We start from the raw sequence: 22,356 nt of genomic DNA, 5'->3' as shown, positions 1-22,356 counted from the left end.
TATGCATATTAGTTCTCCTTTCTAGGACCAAAAGGTAAACAAAAGAGTTTACCTATACTACAGGGGGGGGCTTCCCTCATAGCTCAGTCGGTAAAGAATCTGCCTGTAATGCAGGAGATCCGGGTTCCATTCCTGGGTTGGGAAGATCCCCTGGAGAAGGAAATGGCAACCCACTCCAGTATTCTTGCCTGGAGAATCTCATGGACAGAGGAGCCTGGCAGGCTACAGTCATGGGGTTGCAAGAGCCGGGCATGACTGAGTGACTATCATACTACAGGGGGCACATGCTTCTGCTGTGCTGTGCCAAGTATTTGTAGTACACAGACCCCAAGATGGCTCCAAATGATCCCAGTCACCTGGTATTCAGACCTTTGCATATTTCCCTCCCACATTCTATCAGGACTGTGACCAATCTGTTGTTGTTCAGTCACTAAACCATGTTCGACTCTGCAACCCCATGCACTGTAGCATGCCAGGCTCCTCTGTCCTCCACTATCTCCCAGAGTTTGCTCAAATTCATGCCTACTAAGTTGGTGATACTATTTAACCATCTCATCCTCTGTTGCCCTCTTCTTTTGCTTTCAATCTTTCCCAACATCAGGGTCTTTTTCAGTAAGTTGGCTCTTTGCATCAGGTGGCCAAAGTACTGGAGCTTCAGCTTTAGAATCAGTCCTTCCAATGAGTATTCAGGACTGACTTCCTTTAGGATGGACTGGTTGGATCTCCTTGCTGTCCAAGGGACTCTCAACAGCCTTCTCCAGCACAACAATTTCAAAGCATCGATTCTTGGTGCTCAGCCTTCTTTATGGTCCAAATCTCATATCCATATACAACCACTGGAAAAAATCGTAGCTTTGACTATATGGACCTCTGTCAGCAAAGTGATGTCCCTGCTTTTTAATACACTGCCACGGTTTGTCATAACTTTCCTTCCAAGGAGCAATATAATTCAGCAAAAGTGATAGTACATCACTTCTAAGACTAGGTTACTATAAAAAGACAATGCAGCTTCCATTCTGGCAGCTCACTTATTCATTCTCTCTTTTTCTCTCTCAGATTATTCTGTGGCAATGGTAGCAGCCATGTCATGAGAACACTGGGCTGTGGAAAGACTCACATGGCAAGAAATGGGGGTCCACAACCAACCACTAAAGAGGACTCCAGGCCTGCCAACAGCCACATGAGGGATCTGAAAGTGGATCTTTCAGCTCCGAATGACTGCTGCCCAAGCCAACACACTGACTGCAACCTCACGAGAGACTCTGAACAAACAAACAAAAAATCACAACAGAAGCCACTTCCGGTTTCCATGCCCAAGAAACTGTGAGCTAATAAATGTGTGTCGTTTTAAACTGCTGAGTCTTGAGGTCCTTTGTTACACAGCACACATAACTAACACAGTACTCACATCTGCCATGTATAATTAACAATAAGAATGACCATATATATATGGAACAACAGTCACCCAAGTACCATGCTACAGTTTTACATACTTGCTACATTCATCAACACAGCTGGTTAACAGTTATAAATGCCATTTTATGGATAAAGAAATTAAAAGGCAATATTGTTAAGTAATTTGCCAAGGGCACCCACCACATGCTATCATGTGGTTAAAATCAAGATTTCACCAGACTGGCTATCTCCAGAGTCCGTGTTCCTTCCACTACATCACAGTGACCTAAAGTTATACTGCTCTGAATACTCCGACATTGCAGGCAGATTCTCTGCTGTCTGAGACACAAGGGAAACCCCATGAATCTACTTAGTGCCCTGCTTATTCAAATTTCACCATCTCAGGCTCAAAACTGTCCTACCAATTCATCAAACACTTTGCACAAGACTGACTAAGGAAACCCCCAGTGAAAATGGCAAAAGACAAAGTGTAGCTTTAATAATCCATGCAAACTGCAGAACATCAATTTACTAGCTTTTTTAGGAATGACAAATTCTTATTTCTTTTTTTAGAAAGGTACAGGTAATTTTCAGTGGCTAGAAATGCTTTTATTTTCTAGTGAATTTATTTTTACTGTTCTTTTAGCTTCTTTGAAACCAGAAAAAGTCAATATGAAAATAAGCCCAGCAATTTAAGGCAATCATGGTTCTCTAAAAATTAAAAACTCACCCTTTCTAACAATTTCTGAAGCTTTAATGTTTTCTGTTCACGTAACTTTTCCCTTAGCTGCTGTGCTTTCATTTGTTTTTCTTCATGTTTCTTCTTAGATTCTGCAATTGTTCTATTAATACAAACAAATGGACAAGAGACACAAATGTTTACATGATAAAGCCAAAAATATCTTTAGTCTTCAAAGTTCTTAAAATAAATATAAACAATACACAAAACTAATTTGGCCTAACATTTCAGGAAAACCTTGTCACTTTTCAAAAGATCTGAAACTGTCCTGAATAATGTACCTTAAAATAGTATCAGTATGTAACGACTCCATTTAATAATTAAGAATGGCTAGCTCCCTTCCTGTGAAACATTTCAAATTAATTTTCAAAGCCCAGACCTTTTACGAGATGGTGAGGAAAGTTTTTCATGCATGTGAATTCCATGTCCTGGAGGCCTAGCAGGTTCCTCCTCTACAATATCCCCCCAGGATGTATTTTGGCGCCAAGATTCACGAGCTATTTTCAGAAAAAAGAAAACCACTGTTACTGTTTAACCACGTAAATCTATAAAACCAACTTTTGAGAACCAACTTTTAAAAGGCATCCTACTCTAATAAATTATTCATGTTACACAAAAACCACATGTATTAACATAATCTACTTTGTACCACTCTACCTATACATACAACACACACACACATGCACACATAAATTACCTTCATAATCTGCAAGGACATCATTCCAGTTCATACCACAGAAAGATACACTGCCACTGCCCATGCTGGCCTAAAATGTAATAAGAAAAACTGAAAAATAGTTGAACCAATTATAAACTAATAAAATGAACTATATTCGAAAATTTCCTACCTATTGCTCATATATTTCATTTAGCAAACAGTCCAACACCAACATTCACAGCAGAAATGAATGAAGTAATTTTAAAAGCAAAGTATTGGCCTTAAACTGTTACTACATAAAACTCTGAAATATTCAGAGTATACATCAGAAAAGCTCAAAAGTACTTGTTGGGCATTAAAATTTAATAGAAAAATATTTGAAAGATTCATGGTTACTTTCATTCTTTAAGAAATCCCTATCATCAACATATATATCATGAGCGCTTAGTGACAGCAAGGCAATGTATCATTTGCTTTTTATCAGTAGAATAGAAAAAGATGTCTTAGATTCTTCTTCAATCTTTATACTTATAATCTGAGAAATGTTATGTTTTACTTACTCTGAGATTCAATTTCTTCATTTGTAAAATGAGAAACTAACTTCCAGCTTGTCAATTGCATCATATATAAAAAACACTTGGTAAAGTGCTTTAAAAAAGACTTCCTATTGCTTATTGTATGTCTCAATCACCCAGAGAATAAAAATGCTAAAAGCTCACAGAAAAATCACTGTCGTTGTCAGTTTCAAGGCTGATATCGTTGTTTTCTTCAGCTTCAATTTCCCTAGTTAACTGCTCCTCTTCAGCAATAGCACTGGCAATGGCTTCCTCGTTGGCCTTTTCTAGGCGATCTGCTAGCTCTTCCTTTTTAGCAAGGACTTCTGCCATAGACTATGAAGTTAAAAACAAACAATAAGAAGAATCATCAGTAGACTGGAAAGTCAAGTAATTATTTCTGTCTTTCTTTTCTAATCATATACTCAACATATACATAAAAATAGCATTGATAAAGAACTATAAAACTTGGGGTCCAGCTCTGTGACTCAGAAATTTCTTAAAAGCAAGAGACTCTTCTGTATTCCAAAAAATGATACAATAACCCATGACTTACTTTCTTACCAGACCACTGTGTGTGACAAACTGTGAGGTTATATAAATAAGAGGTATTGTTATTAATGATAAAGTGTGAATTTCATTCGAGCACCAAAATTTAAAAGAGTTACAGACAAAATATCTTACAAACAAAAGAAAAACACCATTCTTAAAAAGGAACATAAAAAAATTATGCCGTAATGGTGTTAATATTTTTTGAACATATACACCTAATTTAAAATTATGCATTAGAACTATGTAATACAAATAATATGTACCAGAATTAATTGATAAATCCCTATAATAAGCTAAACACGTATACTAGAAATGCTAAGGCAAAAACTGAAATAACAAAGATTTATGACTACTAAGCCAACAAAGGAGACAAATTTAAAAATATAATTAAAAAGAGGGGAGAAAAATAGGAAAAGCAGGATAAAGAATAGGTGAGTCAAAGGGAAAAACAATAAGATGGTAGATTTAAAAGAACCATATTCATAGTCACATTAAACAGAAATAGTCTAAACACCTCAACTAGTAGACTCAAATCTGGATAAAAGCAAGACCCCAAACCACATGCTGCACGTAAGAAACCTAATTTAAATATGAGGAGTATAAACAGATTACAAATAAAAGAGCTACCATACTAACACTAATCAAAAGAAAGCTGAATTATTAATATCAGACACAGTAGGTTTCAGAACAAAAAATATGACAAGGGATAAAGCTGGTCATTTCATAATGATAAAACAGTTGATTTATTGAGAAGACAAAACAATCCTAAAAGTTTGTGAATTTAAGAACAGACCTTCAAAACAAAGGAAGCAAAAACTGACAGAATTGCAAAACAAAATAAACCTGATGGCAATGTAAAATGGTTCAGCCACTTTGGAAAACTGTCTGATAGTTTCACACAAAGGTTAAAAATTAAGTTACCACATGTTAGTCGCTCAGCTGTGTCCAACTCTTTGTGACCCCATGGACTGTAGCCCACCAGGCTCCTCTGTCCATGGAATTGTCCAGGCAAGAACACTGGAGTGGGTAGCCACTCCCTTCTCCAGGGGATCTTCCCATGTATCGAACTCAGTTCTCCTGCATTGCAGGCATATTCTTTACCATCTTGAGCCACCAGGGAAGCCCATATGAAAGTTATCATATAACCCCAAAATTCCAATACTAGATGTACATCCAGAAGAAACGAAACCATACGTTCACACAAAAACTTGTACACAAATACCTACAGTGGCATTATTCACAAATGCCAAAAAGTGGAGAAAACCTAATGTTCATAAACTAATGAATGGATTAAATATGGTTCAGTTCACATTTTTCAAACAATGGAATATTATTTGGCCATAAAAAGGAGTGAAATACTGGTACAGGCTAAAACACAGATGAACCTTGAAAATAATATGCTTAGTGAAAGGAACCATTCACAAAGACCACATATTGTATTCCCTTCTATAAAATGTCCACAACAGGCAAATCTGTATGAGAGAAAGACAGATGAGTGGCTGTATATGGCCGGGAGGGTGGGGAGAAAGAGAGGTCTGCTCATGGACACTGGGTTTTTTCTGAAGTGATGAAGTGTTTTAAAACTAATCATGGTCACATTTGCACAACTCTGTGAACATATTAAAAAACATTGAACTGTACACTTTAAATGGATAAACTGTATATTATGCAAGTTATATCTCAATAAAGTTGGTTTTAAAAAGGTAGTGCCACAGATACATGCAGAGATTTCAATACCTCTCTCTCAACTGATAGAACAGGTACAAAACATTGGCAAAGGAGACCTGAACAATATTATCAACCAAACTGACCTAGATATTTCCTCAAGAGAAATGAAAACATATGTTTAAAACAAAGACAAATGTTCATGGTGCCTTTATTCATAACAGAGAAACTGGAAACAAACATCTGTCAGCAACTGAACGGATGAACGTATTGAGCTGCACGCATATGAGAGTACCGCGAAAGACAACAGAAAAAGAAGCAACTATTAACATACACAGTGATGTCAATGAATCTCTAAATAATTATGCTACGTGAAAGAGGCTAAACATTACATAATTTACATTAATTATATTATTCCATATACAGAGAATTCTGAAAATGCTAATTAGTATGTAGTGGCAGCAGAGTAGTGACAACCTGGGTAGGGGAAACAGGGAAGAGCAGAAAGAAGGATGACAGAAGAGAATGTAAAACTTTTGGAGGCAATCGATACTTTCATTATCTTGATTGTAGTGATGATTTCATAGGTATAAACACATGTCAAAATATATCAATGTATATACTTTAGATATGTGAAGTTTATTGAAAATCAATAACACCTCAATAAAGGTATTAAAAATGCAAGTGCTTGAGCTTCAGCTTATTACTGAATTGGTCTGAAGCCTAAACATTGGTAGCTTCCTTAAAGCCACCCCTCCCAACTTCATCTACCCTGTTGATACTCTACTCCCTCAAAACACACAAGATTGTCCCTGGGGAACAGAATGGGATGAGGGAGTTTAGATGAGAAATCATTTCTTTGCATCATAAGCTTTTTCTCTATAAACTCTTGAATATTACAGAAATTAACTTCTTAAGGTGCCATGACAACATCACAAATACCAGTAATTAGAAAGCTATTAAAGTTGAATAGATTTAACTTTGTAGAAAGTATGTTCTCACATGAGCTTATTTCCTTCCTAATCTTATCTTCTCCAGAGAACATTTCTATTTTGTCTTTTAAGACCTGAAAATATTTTAACATAGTAACACAGCTTATGGATGAAATGATTTAATTATCCACATACAACTTCTACTATTTTCCACACTGTGAAATTCAAACAAATATGTGTATACATCATCACTCCTAAATTTCTAAATTTTCATTAAAATTTGGAATTTCAGTAAATCTAAAAAAATTAATCCAGGGTAGCTAGGATTTATATCAGCACATTTTTACAATGCTGGCAAAAATGGACCTTAAACATAAAGGTTCTCACAGTCATTTTTTGCTTAGCTTTCTGTTAAATAAGAGAACTGCAGATTTTTTTACTCTAACCATCTATGAGACAATATTATATACAGGGAAAAAAGGAAAGAGTTTTCTCAATACAACCACAGTTCTCTATAATTCTTCACTTAGAATCTCAACAATGAGGTGCTTATCTAGAGCAACCCACAGAAGTATCACTGCCAAGACAAATTAAAAACATAAAATTTTTTGAAAACCTTGGTTTTGAAACCTTGGTTAAAACTCCTCTAAAACTTCTAAGAATATACTAATATTCATATGTAAAGCAGAACTTATTTTCTTTCAAGTATGTAATGTCACACTCAAAATAACCAAGGGTTTTCAATGTTCCACCACAAGCTAATTTTACCTATGTGATCAAAATAAAAATGATTAGAGAAGAATTTTTAAAAAACATTTTTATGCTTACTTAAGTATAGGATGTTTTTCCTCTTTTGAAATTTGATTCTCACAGACTCAATACACAAAATAATTTAATATGATATCTATGAAATTTAATATGATATCTATGATATCAATTTCTACCCCGTACATTAAATTCACTTATATGACAGTAATTACATTTAACTTTCAAAAAATTCACACTAAAAGATATAAGTTAAAAACAAATTACCCTTATTCCTTTACAAAGGAATCTAAATATTAATTTGTTTTTCTTATTACTATAACTCTTATTTTCCTTAAACAACTCATATCAAGTTTCATCTATATCTAATCTTACTCTAAGATATATGATTTGGCCTAATCCTGGTGGCTCAATGGTAAAGAATCCACCTAGAATCCACCTAAATGCAGAAGACACAGATTTGATCCCTGGGTCAGGAAGATCCCTTGGAGGAGGGCATGGCAACCAACTCCAGTAGTCTTGCCAAGAAAATCTCACGGACAGAGGAGCCTGGCTGACAACCACGGGGCCACGAGAGCCAGGTACAACTGAAGCTGCTGGGCACGCACACACGCACCATCTGCTGACATCACCTTTCAGCATCATAAAGCACTACGTTTAAAAAGAAATTATAGTATATGGTGGCCATTTAAAAATGAAAATTGGAATGACTTTTCTCAACAGCTTTTTATATGGAGCTACTCCTTTTGAAAATTACTTTTTAAAAATGCCAGCATGACCTATTCTGAACTATCCTCAGGCCAAGTTATCTTACTACTTAAGTGCGAAAGAGAAAGACGTGAGCAGAATTAACTATTCATCTAAAAACATAATCCTATAAATAATTTCAAGTCAATGCATTTTTAAAGATTCAGCAATAGGGATGACAAACTTCATCTTAAAGACCAATTCCAAATGATAACTATGTAAAGTACTCTGTTAAGAGAATTTTAAAAGTAAGTTCATTAAGCACCATTTCCCAACAGAGTGGTAGATGTTGCATGGAAGACATTAATGTTATAGTTTCTTAATGCTAAAGAACATTTGACCAAATCATACAAAAACTAAATGATTTTGAGCAAGTTACTTGACTCTCACAGTCTCATTTCCACCCCATACAAAATAAGAAGAATCTTAACGACATCCAAAGTTTGCTATAAGAATAACACGTTAACATAAAATAACATATAAAATGCTATGTTTAAAAGTGCTCTGTAAAGTGTAAAGAAATGCACAATACAATTTTTCATTATTGGAATTTTTGCCTCTTTAATATATCTACTCGGAATTCTGAGAAGTTGTTCTTACCAAGTTAGCAGCACTCACATTTGAAATATCTGAAGGATCCATTTCACTTTCTATTCTTGCTTTTTCTGCTGAAAATTTGTCTTCACTTGCTTGCAAAGAAGGTGTGTCAGCTTGCTGAATAACTGAAACACACTCTGTATCAATGTGAACAGCAGGTATTTCAGAAGTTTGAACAGAATTGTCTGGTAAGAAACTACTCCCAGAGTTCTTGACATCATCCAGTGTACTCACTGTGAACTAACAAAACATATTGTAGAATGAATCAGAGGAAACAAAAAATACTCACCAACTATTTCACTCTAGAAAAGCTTATTCTGCTTAACCCACAAACTGTGAAGCAGCAGTTGGCTGTAAAAGACCAATCACTCATTATTTTGGTACGTTTCAAGTGTTAGAAAAGAAACATTAAGCAGCCACAAATTTTATTTACATATCTACTATGTTTAAGGACACTCAAGTATTTTAAGAAATTAAGCAATATATGTTGCAATTGCATTTTATTTTATTAGGCTGATTCCTGATGGCTATACTATATGCTTCACAAAAGAAATCTAGTCACAAGTATAATAAATATTATGCTTTATGTTCAAATAACTAAAGGTATTTACATAGTTTTTATGAAAACTAATATCAAATGAAGGCACTTCTCACCAAATATGTACTTTAAAGGCATTTTACTCAAAACATGGAACTCACTCTCTTTAGATAACATTAACACAACCTCAAAGTATCTTTCATGAAGACTCACATGGTACACAATACCAAATCTTAGATCTAAAAGAAAAATACACCATAAAAGGTAGAGCATATGTCAGCAAGCAATCTCCTTAAGCAATTCATATTCTTTGGACTTCAATAGCCTCTCCATTCCCCTTTAAGAATATTTAACACAAAAGCAACAGAAATGTGAAAACCAAATACAACTTTTGCTTAGGAAAAATACGCTACATCTTTTAAAAATTTTAGAGTTTAGTGAACAGAAACAGGACTTTATTTTCATTTTCTAACAGAGTACAGAAATAACGGCACTATGCTTTTCAGTACTCAGAGTAATGAACTCCAAGGAGAAGAACGAAAATCTAAAGTTGTGAATTTAAAACTCACTCACACCACTACTTAAATAAACATCAGATAAACACTGCAGTGGCCATAAAAACCCCAGTTTGATATAGTATTTATGTAAATATTAAACTTGGCCAAGTCTTATAAACTACTTTAAAAATTCTACTATTGGTTATAACTTTAAAGTGTCCCAAAGTGTTCATTTTAGCATACGCATTATTCAAATAGCATCACAATGTTTATATTGCTATCAACATTATCCATACATCAGTCATCATGGTTTATAATCTTTTCAGTAATATTTATATTAGCATTACTGATCTTTACAATATAGTCAATCCTGTTTATTAAAAAACCAGTATCAACCTAAATAACAGAATCAAAGCTAAATTATAAAGTAATGGTCAAAATATATGAATATGCTAATTCCATTTTCAGAATGAGAGTGGAGAAAACACAGCTATTAATATTAGCTTGGCCACCATAAGCAGTGAACTTTTATACTGAAATAATTCAGCAATAATTACTCATAAGCTCTATGCATAGACTATTTCTAAAATCTCAAAATCATGTAAGCTTATTCTTTACACAAAATTAGCACATTTTTTATAATGTTAAATTTTATAGTTAAAATATATGCTAGCAAAAATGCTAAATGTTGGTAAAGTGATGTAAAAAGTGATTTCTTCATCAAACTTACCTACATTTAAAAGTTTCTTAAAGTTTTACCCAATAGCTATGTACTGTAAAGTTACTATGTGCCTATGACTCTGTTCCATATTACGGGAAATTAAAAGGCAATATGGGCTTCCCTAGTGGCTCAGATGGTAAAGAATCCACCTGCAATGCATGAGACCTGGGTTTGATCCCATGGCTGGGAAGACACCTTGGAGAAGGGAATGGTTACCCACTCCAGTATTCTTGCCTGGAGAATCCCATAGGCAGAGGAGCCTGGCACGGGGTTGCAAAGAGTTGGACACGACTAAGTGACTTTCACTTTCACACTTTCATAAGATTCTACCCACAAGGAGTTTTCAATCTCATGTGGGCATAAAACATATACACATTAAACAGTTATAAAACATTAAAAACAACGCAGGATTAAGAGATATTATTATCATTAAGAAAAACTTGGGAGTCTAAAAAAAAATAAATATTCTACAGGTAAAAGAAGAAAATTTTAAAAAGCTACTATTCTGGACTGAGAAATATTACAGTTATTTTACAACTTTTTTCCTTAGTCTCTGTACCTATATCAATCTCTTATATTTCACTAATGACTTTACAGAAAACTATACTAAGTGAACATAAACTTTCTTGTAAACAAATATCTTTCAAAAATGCACTGCTTAACCAAACAAGTAAAATAAACTTCAAATGGACTAAAAGAAAAAGGACTGGGAATATTAATCTTAAGGAATTATTTTAAATATTAGCAAATCACTCTATACTTGGACTGTAGAAAACAAAAGTAGAGCAAGTGAAAAATGATTCTTACTTTCATCACTTTAAATAACACTACAAATGAAGCAGGAGGACTCCACTTTAACCAAGTAATCAAAGTCAACAAACATGGGCAAATCGGTATGATATCTTTAGATGTGAGGTTGACAATCACTTTATTTTTGTCTAAAATGCATAAGCCAAAGTGAATAATGAATAAAGAAACTGAAGAACATTGTACCAAAAAAATCTGCAATGTATTCTTCTAAAAGATGAATGTCATGAAAAATAAAGACAGGGTAAGTAACTGATGCTGGTCAAAGATATTAAAGAAACAAAGTCAAATACAATGCATGATTCTAAACTGCATCATGGATCAGGGAAAAAATTTCTGTGAAGAAAATTACAAATTACTGGGGCAACTGGAATTTTTGAAAATCAGACTATAAGTTTAGATAACAATATTATATAAATGTCAAATTCCCTGAATTTTATTATTATAGTGTGGTTATGGAAAAGAGCTTTCTGTTCTTTGGAGATACATGCTGTAGAATTTAAAGGTGAATGGCTGTGATGTTTGTACATTACTTTCAAATGTAAGACGTAAATAAAGAGAGAAAAGAAACTGCGGCAAAATGTTAATCTGTGAATCTAGGAAAAGAGTACTAGAGGGTTCATTATTCTATTCTTGCAACTTTTCTATAGATCTGAAATTTTTCACAATAAAAGTAAAGCAATGAAGTAGAAAAATTAAGACATTCCTACACACACACACACACACACACACACACACACACATATATATATATATATCCCATATAAAAAGCAGTTAAAGGATTTTCAGAATGTACTACCTGTGTTCTTTCTGCAAGAGGATGATCACATGAGTGTACTGGGTCCTTGGGCTGAGATTCTATAGTATTAGAAGGTTCATCTCCAACAAATTCACTCTTCTGTATGCTTTCATCAGGCAAAAGATGTACATTTTCTTTATCACTGTCATCCTTTGATCTTAATGCTTCTGTTGGTAATGAAGCTTTTGGCATCACTGCTGTTGATCGTGAACGAACAGGCCTTCCTCTCTGAACAGTTTCCCATCCTTCAGCATCTTTCCGTTCTATACAGTTGAGGGAAGAAAATAAATCAAGAATTATTTAGAAGATATAAATTTTCAAAAACCTATAAAATAAAAATATTTTACAATCTAATTCTCATTGACTATAACTAAGTATAAACATGACACTGATTACTATGCAAAGTGTATTCACGTGTGTGTGTGTGTGTGTGTGTATTATCTAATTCCTATGACCTCTCATGGTAGGTATAATTATCCTTATTTTACAAATGATAAAACTGAGATTAAGACTGACCTAAGGCCCCACAGTCAGAAAGCAACATTTATATAATGTATACCATTACTGGTTAGGGCATAGACTTGGATTACTGTGATACTGAATGGTTTGCCTTGGAAATAAAGAGAGATCATTCTGTTGTTTTTGAGACTGCATCCAAGTACTGCATTTCAGACTCTTTTGTTGACTATGATGGCTACTCCATTTCTTCTAAGGGATTCTTACCCACAGTAGTAGATATAATGGTCATCTGAGTTAAATTCACCCATTCCAGTCCATTTTAGTTCACTGATTCCTAAAATGTCAATGTTCACTCTTGCCATCTCCTGTTTGACCACTTCCAATTCGCCTTGATTCATAGACCGGGTTCCTATGCAGTATTGCTCTTACAGCATTGGACTTAACTTACATCACCAGTCACATCCACAACTGGGTATTGTTTTTGCTTCGGCTCCGTCTCTTCACTCTTTCTGGAGTTATTTCTCCACTGATCTCCCGTGGCATATTGGGTACCTACCGACCTGGGGAGTTCATCTTTCAGTGCCCTATCTTTTTGCCTTTTCATGCTGTTCATGGGGTTTTCAAGGAAAGAATACTGAAGTGGTTTGCCATTCACTTCTCCAGTGGACCACGTTTTGTCAGAACTCTCCACCATGACCTATCTTGGGTAGCCCTACACGGCATGGTTCATAGTTTCACTGAGTTAGACAAGGCTGTTGTCCATGTGATCATTTTGGTTAGTTTTCCATGGCAGAAAGCAAAGAACTAAAGAGCCTCTTGATGAAAGTGAAAGAGGAGAGTGAAAAAGTTCACCTAAAACTCAACATTCAGAAAACTAAGATCATGGCATCTGGTCCCATCACTTCATGGCAAATAGATGCGGAAACAATGGAAACAGTGAGAGACTTTATTTTCTTGGGCTAAAAAAAATCACTGCAGATGGTGACTGCAGCCATGAAATTAAAAAGCACTTGCTCCTTGGAAGAAAAGCTATGATCAACCAAGATAGCATATTAAAAAGCAGAGACATTACTTTGCCAATAAAGAAACGTCTAGTCAAAGCTACGGTTTTTCCAGTAGTCATATATGGATATGAGAGTTGGACTATAAAGAAAGCTGAGAGCTGAAGAATTGATGCATTTGAACTGTGGTGTTGGAGAAGACTCTTGAGAGTCCCTTGGACTACAAGGAGATCCAACCAGTTCATCATAAAGGAAATCAGTCCTGAATATTCACTGGAAGGACTGATGCTGAAACTGAAACTCCAAAACTTTGGCCACTTGATGTGAAGAACTGACTCACTGGAAAAGACCTTGATGCTGGGAAAGATTGAAGGTGGGAGGAGAAGGGGACAACAGAGGATGAGACGGTTGGATGGTGTCACCAACTCAACAGATATGAGTTTGAGTAAGCTCTGGGAGCTGGTGATGGACAGGGAAGCCTGGCGTGCTGCAGTCCATGAGGTCACAAAGAGTCCGACATGACTGGGCAACTGAACTGAAGTGAATGTATACTATGTGCTACCACTGTTATAAGTGCCTTTGATATAACTCTTTTAATCTTTCCCTAAGATCAGTACTATCATTCCTATATTATCAATGAGGAAACTGAGACAAAAGGTAAAGCCAAGATGCAAGTCCAGGCAAACTGGTTCTGATGTCAACAGTCTAATGGATAAGTAAAAACTGCCTCTCCATCTTTCAGAATCCAAACATAGGCCTAGCTCCAAAGTCCAAGTACTTTTCCCCTTAGTACCAAAAGTATACACTATCTTAGCAAAAAAGGAAAAAAAAAAATGATTTTAATGATCATAAGATTATAGAATGTTAATTGAATGAACATTCAAGGATCTAGTTCAGTATTTTCCATACACATAAAAAAATGAGGGCCTATGTCCAAAGACACGGAGCAAAATAGCCCAAAATAAATATGAATCTTCTACTACAATGGTTCAAAATGTCACAACCTGAGGTATACACGTATACAGTTAATAGCCATAATTATTAAAAGTTTATAGGCTAAAATGTAGTGTGTCAAAATTAATATGAAGATACCTAGTTCTGGCCAAGATGGAGTAGCCTGACTTGCATTTCCAGGTCCTCCTTCTTACAACTAAGAACTCTGGAAAAACACACAAAATAAGCACAGGAAGATTTTAAAAGACAGAAAGAGATAGGTGGACTGCCTAGTGACCCTGGGAGTTAAAAGCAGCATAGCGATGAGTTCTCTGTTTCCTAATTGCTTCCTATATATGACAGGATGGTACAAAGGCCTCCAACCCAGAAAGAACAAATGATACACACAAAACGGGCATCAGCAAAACTTGTTTTGCCAAGCCGAAGGGCAGAGGAAATAATGACCTAAGAAAATAATCATTTTGGCAATCCTCCTTCTCTTCAGCCAACCATCAGTGGAAAACTTGCACCTCATGGTTTCAATAGGGGTAAGTAGAGAGTTGAACTTACATTGCCCACGTGGTAGAAATAGATGGTCCAACTCCCTCACCAAAACAGTTTCAGCAAAGTTGAACAGTGAGCTGAGTTTCTACTTCCAAATGACATTAAACAAGGCAGTAGGAGCTGGATTAGTCAGCACTCTACTTTTCCCCACCCCTAGTGTCAGTGGGAAACTGAACTTTCATACCCACTGAGCAGCAGTGAGACTTAATGAGGTAGTGAGAGTCAGAACTGGTAGATACTGATCCGCCCTACCCACACTGTCGTTAAGCGTCCAGTGCTGGGCACAGCCTCTACCTTCATCCAACATCAAAGACACACAGAATGAGTCAATATTCTGATCTTCCCCACCCCCAGTGTTGGCAGGTCCCACACAGAAAGCTGAGCTTTTACCCTCACCAACATCACCGCTACAGAATAAAGTAGTAGAAGACACATCTACTCGGCACATGGATCCCATTTCACCTTGTGATAATGCCAGCAGGACCCATCAGGAAGCTAAGATTCCACTCCACCTTACACAGATAAGTCGGGAGTCAGTCCTCCCCTCACTCTGCCCCTCTGTTGTGTCAGTGGGGGTACAGATGAGAACTGAGCTACCTCCAGTAGCAGCCAAGGAAGTGGTGAAAGTTAGTCTCCAATTTTGCTGAAAAGGTATCATAGGGAATATCTTAAATGGAGCACAAAGGACCTTTATGCCAACAACAAAAGAAGTAACATTTGTGTTAGTGGAGTCCCAGAAAGAGAGAAGAGAGAGTGTAGGACTTAAAAAGTATTTAAAGAAAGAACGAATAAAAGCTTTCCAAACTTAGTGAAATATATAAAACTAAAGGAACTAAAAAGATATAAAACTGAAAGAACTAAGAAATCCAAAGAAACTGATGCTAAAACACATCATAATGAAACCTCTGAAAAGAAAAAACAAAGAAAAATTCTTAAAAGAAGCCATGGTGGGGTGACAAGAAGCCATAGGGAAAAGATAAATTATCTATAGCAGAACATCAGTTTTAATGACAGCAAATTTCTCTTCTGAAACACTGAAGGCCCGGAGGAAGTGGCACAACTTTCAAGGACTGAAAGAATTGTCAATCGCAAATTCTATAATCAGTGAAACTATGCTTCAGGAATGAAGAATAAATAAGGCATTCTCAGATGAAAAGAAAACTAAGCAAATGTGTCACTAGCAAACCAACCCTTAAAGGACAACCAAAGGAAATTCCCTAAAGAGAAACTAAATAAGTTTTTAAAAAAGAACATGGACCAAATTTTCCAACCAAAAGACTCAGAGTGGCATACTATATAATAAAACAAAAGCATACAGCTGTAACTGGAAATGGAACAACAGACTGGTTCCAAATAGGAAAAGGAGTACGTCAGGGCTGTATATTGTCACCCTGCTTATTTAACTTATATGCACAGTACATCATGAGAAACGCAGGACTGGAAGAAGCACAAGCTGGAATCAAGATTGCCGGGAGAAATATCAATAACCTCAGATATGCAGATAACACCACCCTTATGGCAGAAAGTGAAGAACTAAAGAGCCTCTTGATAAAAGTGAGAGGAGAGTGAAAAAGTTGGCTTAAAGCTCAACATTCAGAAAACTAAGATCATGGCATTCGGTCCCATCACTTCATGGGAAATACATGGGGAAACAGTAGAAACAGTGGCTGATTTTTGGGGGGTGGGGTTCCAAAATCACTTCAGATGGTGATTGCAGCCATGAAATTAAAAGACACTTACTCCTTGGAAGGAAAGTTATGACCAACCTAGATAGCATATTCAAAAGCAGAGACATTACTTTGCCAACAAAAGTCCATCTAGTCAAAGCTATGGTTTTTCCAGTGGTCATGTATGAATGTGAGAGTTGGACTGTGAAGAAGGCTGAGCACCGAAGAACTGATGCTTTTTGAACTGTGGTGTTGGAGAAGACTCTCGAGAGTCCCTTGGACTGAAAGGAGATCGAACTAGTCAATCCTAGAGGAAATCAATCCTGAATATTCACTGGAAGGACCGATGCTGAAGCTGAAGCTCCAATACTTTGGCCACCTGATGCCAAGAGCTGACTCATTAGAAAAGACCCTGATGTTGGGAAAGACTGAAGGCAGAAGGAGAAGGGGATGACAGAGGATGAGATGGTTGGATGGCATCACCATCTCAGTGGACATGAGTCTGAGCAAGCTCCGGGAGATGGTGAAGGACAGGGAAGCCTGCAGTGCTACAGTCCACGAGGTCACAAAGAGTCGGACATGACTGAGCAACTGAACAACAACAGGCCATGCCATTACATGATTCACTACGTAGAAGATATTTTATTTCAAAGGAAAAAAATATTTACAAAAACGCTCATTCTTGTGACTAGTATATTAACTAATATTATTTTTTAAATATTGCAACTGTTGCTACATTTATATTATATTTTAAAATAATGACTAGATGGAACCTGTTATCTTTTATTTGAAAAATCTGCATTTTGAAATCTGCAAGGGGAAAGCATGCTTAAATTTTTTGTTGTTTTCTTAAACTTTTTACTATTCTTTCATTATTTTATTATTTATTATATTTATACATTTTATTATGAAGATTTTCAAATACAGTACACAGAAAATAGTATTATGAAGTCCCCGCTCCAATCATTAAGTTTCAATAATTATCAACATTCAGCTGCTCTTATTTCATTTCTTCTTCCCTATTGTTTTTTCTGAAATATTTTTTAAAATTTTATCCATTTCTGGCTGTTCTAGGTCTTCGTTGCTGTGCAGGCTTTTCTCCAGTTGCAGAGAGCAGGGGTTGCTCTCCAGTTGAGGTGCCTAAGCTTCTCACCGGTGTGGTTCCCCTTGTTGTGGAGCATGGGTACTAGGGTGTCAGTCTCAGCAGCTGTTGCCCATGGGTTCAGCAGTTGCGGCTTCTGGGCTCTAGGGCACAGGCTCCATATTTGTGGCACACGGACTTAGTTGCTCCGCAGCAAGTGGGACCATCCCAAATCAGGGATCAAACCTGTGTCTCTTGCTTTGGAAGGCAGATTTTTTTTACCACAGAGCCACCAGGGAAGCCCTGTAATATTTTAAAAGAAATCCTAGAAACATCACTTCTCCTGGAAATATTCAGTATGTGTCCTTTTATTCTTTAATATACTTCTTTAAAACATCAGATTTTGTTCTTTCTGGCTTTGCTGGCTGTGTGCTGTGCAGGCTTTTCTCCAGTTGTGGTGAGCAGCTACTCTTTAGTTGTGGTGCGCAGGCTTCTCATTGCAGGGGCTTCTCTTGTGCAGCACAAGAGAAGGGCGTATGTGGCTTCAATAGTTGAGGCACACAGGCTCTGGATCGCAGGCTCAACAGTCGTGACACAGAGGCTTAGCTGCTCTGCAGCATGTGGGATCTTCCCCATCAAGAATCAAAACCTGTGTCTCCTACATTGGCAGGCAGAATTTTTACCACTGAGCCACCAGGGAAAGCCAGTATGTGTCTTTAAAAGATAGAATTTTTAAAATATAACAACATCATTAACATAACCAGCAAAATTACTAATAACACCTTAAATCATATACCATCCAGTTGTATTCAATTTTCATCCATGTTTAACTCTTTAAAAATTTATTTATCTCTGTTCTATACTTTAAGTATATATATATGTATATATAAAGAAAAATTATAAAATCAACCTCATAAAAACCAAATACACAAAAAGAAAAAAACAACTAAATTATGAAATTAAGTTTAACAAAAGATTTTTGATTCCAGATAATTTAACTGGCTCACCCTTAGGAACACTATGATTAATTACTTTATAAAGAAAAACAGCCCTTTTTGAAAGCTTCTTTATAGAAAAAAATACTGTTTAAAACTTGGACCTAATCCATTAATCAATAAGATGGCCAATACAAACATTATCACGCAATTAAAAAAAAAACACCTGAAATAAATGAAGCAGTTCAAAAGAAGAGTATATCAAAATAGAAACTATCAGATCAGATCAGTCGCTCAGTCGTGTCCGACTCTTTGCGACCCCATGAATCGCAGCACGCCAGGCCTCCCTGTCCATCACCAACTCCCGGAGTTCACTGAGACTCACGTCCATTGAGTCAGTGATGCCATCCAGACATCTCATCCTCTGTCGTCCCCTTCTCTTCCTGCCCCCAATCCCTCCCAGCGTCAGAGTCTTTTCCAATGAGTCAACTCTTCGCATGAGGTGGCCAAAGTACTGGAGTTTCAGCTTTAGCATCATTCCTTCCAAAGAAATCCCAGGGCTGATCTCCTTCAGAATGGACTGGTTGGATCTCCTTGCAGTCCAAGGGACTCTCAAGAGTCTTCTCCAACACCACAGTTCAAAAGCATCAATTCTTCGGCGCTCAGCCTTCTTCACAGTCCAACTCTCACATCCATACATGACCACAGGAAAAACCATAGCCTTGATCTAGAAGAGCCTTTGTTGGCAAAGTAATGTCTCTGCTTTTGAATATGCTATCTAGGTTGGTCATAACTTTCCTTCATATTCAAAAGCAGAGACATTACTTTGCCAACAAAGGTTCATCTAGTCAAGGCTATGGTTGTTCCTGTGGTCATGTATAACATAGGTCTGTTAAACACTAAGAAATTAGTTGTGGACAAATTACATTTTTAATGAAAACTTCAGTAAAAACTATATCGAAAAATCATTCCCATAAATAAGGATACTTCTTAAAAACAGTAAATCATTATTTAAACTATCAGAGAACTTCTAAATACTTAAAATAATTTCAGAGATGTGCCCAAAGCTCAAAACTATATTTCATACCACCATTTTTACACTCCAGAATTTTCACAAATGTCATTAATAAAGCAGTATTAAATTCAAGTCAATAAAACTAATAATTTAAAAAGCACTGGGATAATCCTATTATTTGTTATCATTTTTATTTATCACTATATTTAATTCACTAATATTTTGTTCAATGTTCAAGATAAAATGTTGCTTTACTATAATATCCTTTTAGGTTTTGATATTAAGGTTATAAAACGATCTTTTATTCTGAGGAAGAGTTTCTTTAAGATTGAAGCTATATTTACCTAAAATCTTTGGAATACTTCACAAGTGAAGCCATCGTGACCCAGAATTTTCTTTATGAAAAAATGTTTCATTATTAACCCACATTCCCTTTTATACTTATAAGTTCCTTCAAGTTTTTCTAATTCTTGCTATGCAATTTTTGTTACATTTTTCAAGTTATTTATCAATTTCTTCTAAGTTTCTAAATTTAGTGTATAATATTGGTCATAATTTTAATATTTGTGGGATCTCTATCAACGCCCTTGTTTCATTCCTGGTACTAGGCTTTGTCTCCTCTTTTTCTTGCTATTACTAGAAATCTGTTAATTTTATTAGTCTATCTGAATAACTACACTTTGCCTTTGTTAATTTCTCTGTGTTCTCTCCTATAAACCTTTTCTTTCCATATTCCTTGGGTCTAACTTGTTCTTTTCTAATTTCTTGAAATGAACAAAATGGGGATTATAGGTTTTCCTTCTTTCTAGCTGGTATAATTGAGGCTAGAAATTTTCCTCAAAGCATAGCTTTAACCAGACCCAAGGATTTTTAAATGTTCATTTTCTTTCAACTGATATTTTCTAATTTCATCGTGACTTCTTCCCTGACTCTTGGACTTTTCAGAAATATATTCCAAAGTTATAAAAATTTGAGAATTGCACGGCTATCTTTTTATAATTAATTTCTAACTTCATTCCAATGTGTTCACACAGAATGAGTTCAATCATCTAACAGCTGTTGAAACATTTAATGGCTCAGCATGTGTCAATTTTGGTAAATGTTCCATGTGTGTCTGAATATGTATTTCAATTTACAGTTACAGCCGTAAGAAAGTAAGTAGCCTGTATTAAAATTAATCTTCCTGTCAGACACAACTACAAGAGCTAGACAAAATACATAAATGAATTGTTTAAAGGCACTGGAAAGCAACCAATATAGGCAAGATTTGAGGAATTACAATTCCTGAGAATAGAGGCAACAATGTGAGATCCACATTCACCCTAGAATTTTCCCTGAAGACTGCTGGAATTCACAGTGCAGGCAAAGTGACTCCTTGCAGAAACCACCAGTCCTATCTAGCTCAGACAGATGCTGGAGTTCACTGAATCTAAAGCAACTGGGACTTCAAGGAAAAATAATCATGGAGAGCAGGGAACTGAAGACGAGTAAGCCAAAAGAAATCTGTTCATTTTGATATTTGGCAAATCTAATACAGTTATGTAAAGTTTAAAAATAAAATAAAATTAAAAAAAAAAAAAAAGAAAGAAATCTGCATTCAATCTTCCCTTAAGAAGTCTGACAACTGCTAAGCTTTGCATATACAAGGCAAGACTCCAAGAAATCCAGAAGAAAACAGCAGCTGGGGTGCTAACGAGCTAAGCAGATATTGTAGCATCTGTATGGTGCTGAGGAAACAAAAGCTGGAATTCAGGAATGAAGTGGTCTTGGCAAACACCTCAGGTTTTCAGTTAAGACCCCAAAAGGAGCAAGAAAAAACTAAAACATATCAACTTTAATAAAACCTCAAGGCAAACCCTGACAGGATTAAGGTGCTCTGTTTGTTCTCTTATTGCCATAAAAAAAAATACATTTTTAGAAAAAGCCCCTGTAACCTTTCATACACAATGTTAAACATTCAATTAAATATGTGGCATACTAATAAAATAATTGAATAATAAATGAACAAGAAAAAACTGAAAATTCCCCAAAAATGTTTTTCAAAGTAACAAATCCATGGATAGTCCAGACATTTTACTTCTCAGACACAAAATTTCTAAATAGCTGTTATTAATATATTCAAGAAAATATGGAATAGACATACAGAACAGAGGATTAGTGTAATAACTAAAATGCATATCAATACAAAGTTTCCAGACTGAAGCATCGGAATGGGAAAGAGAAAGCACTATTTGTCAGATACATCAATTACATAAAGTTAACTAATCAAGTTGTTTGGATTTTTATATTTACTGATCTTTATCTATATGTACTATCAGTTGAGATAGTTATGTTAAAATCTCCCGGTATAAATATAGACTTTTTTCAATTTTTCCTTTCAGTCCTGCCTGGTTTTGCTTTATATGTTTTAAAGATATGTATATATATATGTCGGAGAAGGCAATGGCAACCCACTCCAGTACTCTTGCCTGGAAAATCCCAAGGACGGAGGAGCCTGGTGGGCTGCAGTCCATGGGGTCGCTAAGAGTCGGACACGACTGAGAGACTTCACTTTCACTTTTCACTTTCATGCACTGGAGAAGGAAATGGCAACCCACTCCAGTGTTCTTGCCTGGAGAATCCCAAGGGTGGTGGAGCCTGGTGGGCTGCCGTCTATGGGGTCGCACAGAGTCGGACATGACTGAAGCAACTTAGCAGCAGTAGCAGCAACAGCATATATATATGTGTATGTCTAA

General features: G+C 35.9%; 1 protein-coding gene across 7 annotated transcripts in view; it reads right to left on the bottom strand.

Moving 5' to 3' along the window:
• Positions 1-22,356, bottom strand: part of SCAPER (S-phase cyclin A associated protein in the ER) — a 414,652-nt gene that overhangs the window by 295,758 nt on the left and 96,538 nt on the right. For 6 of the 7 annotated variants that reach the window (XM_044933045.2, XM_025271386.3, XM_025271383.3 and 3 more), the window contains exons 9-14: positions 11,967-12,229; positions 8,608-8,844; positions 3,512-3,682; positions 2,832-2,901; positions 2,514-2,631; positions 2,126-2,237 (exon numbers count right to left, since the gene is read on the bottom strand). In XM_044933045.2, the coding sequence (XP_044788980.1) occupies positions 2,126-2,237; positions 2,514-2,631; positions 2,832-2,901; positions 3,512-3,682; positions 8,608-8,844; positions 11,967-12,229 (971 nt within the window). The remainder of the gene's footprint in view (positions 1-2,125; positions 2,238-2,513; positions 2,632-2,831; positions 2,902-3,511; positions 3,683-8,607; positions 8,845-11,966; positions 12,230-22,356) is intronic. The other variant, XM_025271385.3, reaches the window with a different exon arrangement.

This window comes from Bubalus bubalis, chromosome 20 (assembly GCF_019923935.1).
Source record: "Bubalus bubalis isolate 160015118507 breed Murrah chromosome 20, NDDB_SH_1, whole genome shotgun sequence".
NCBI classification, from domain to species: domain Eukaryota; kingdom Metazoa; phylum Chordata; class Mammalia; order Artiodactyla; family Bovidae; genus Bubalus; species Bubalus bubalis.
Note: the sequence above shows the minus strand (reverse complement) of the source record. Positions and strands in the feature narration are given on the sequence as shown.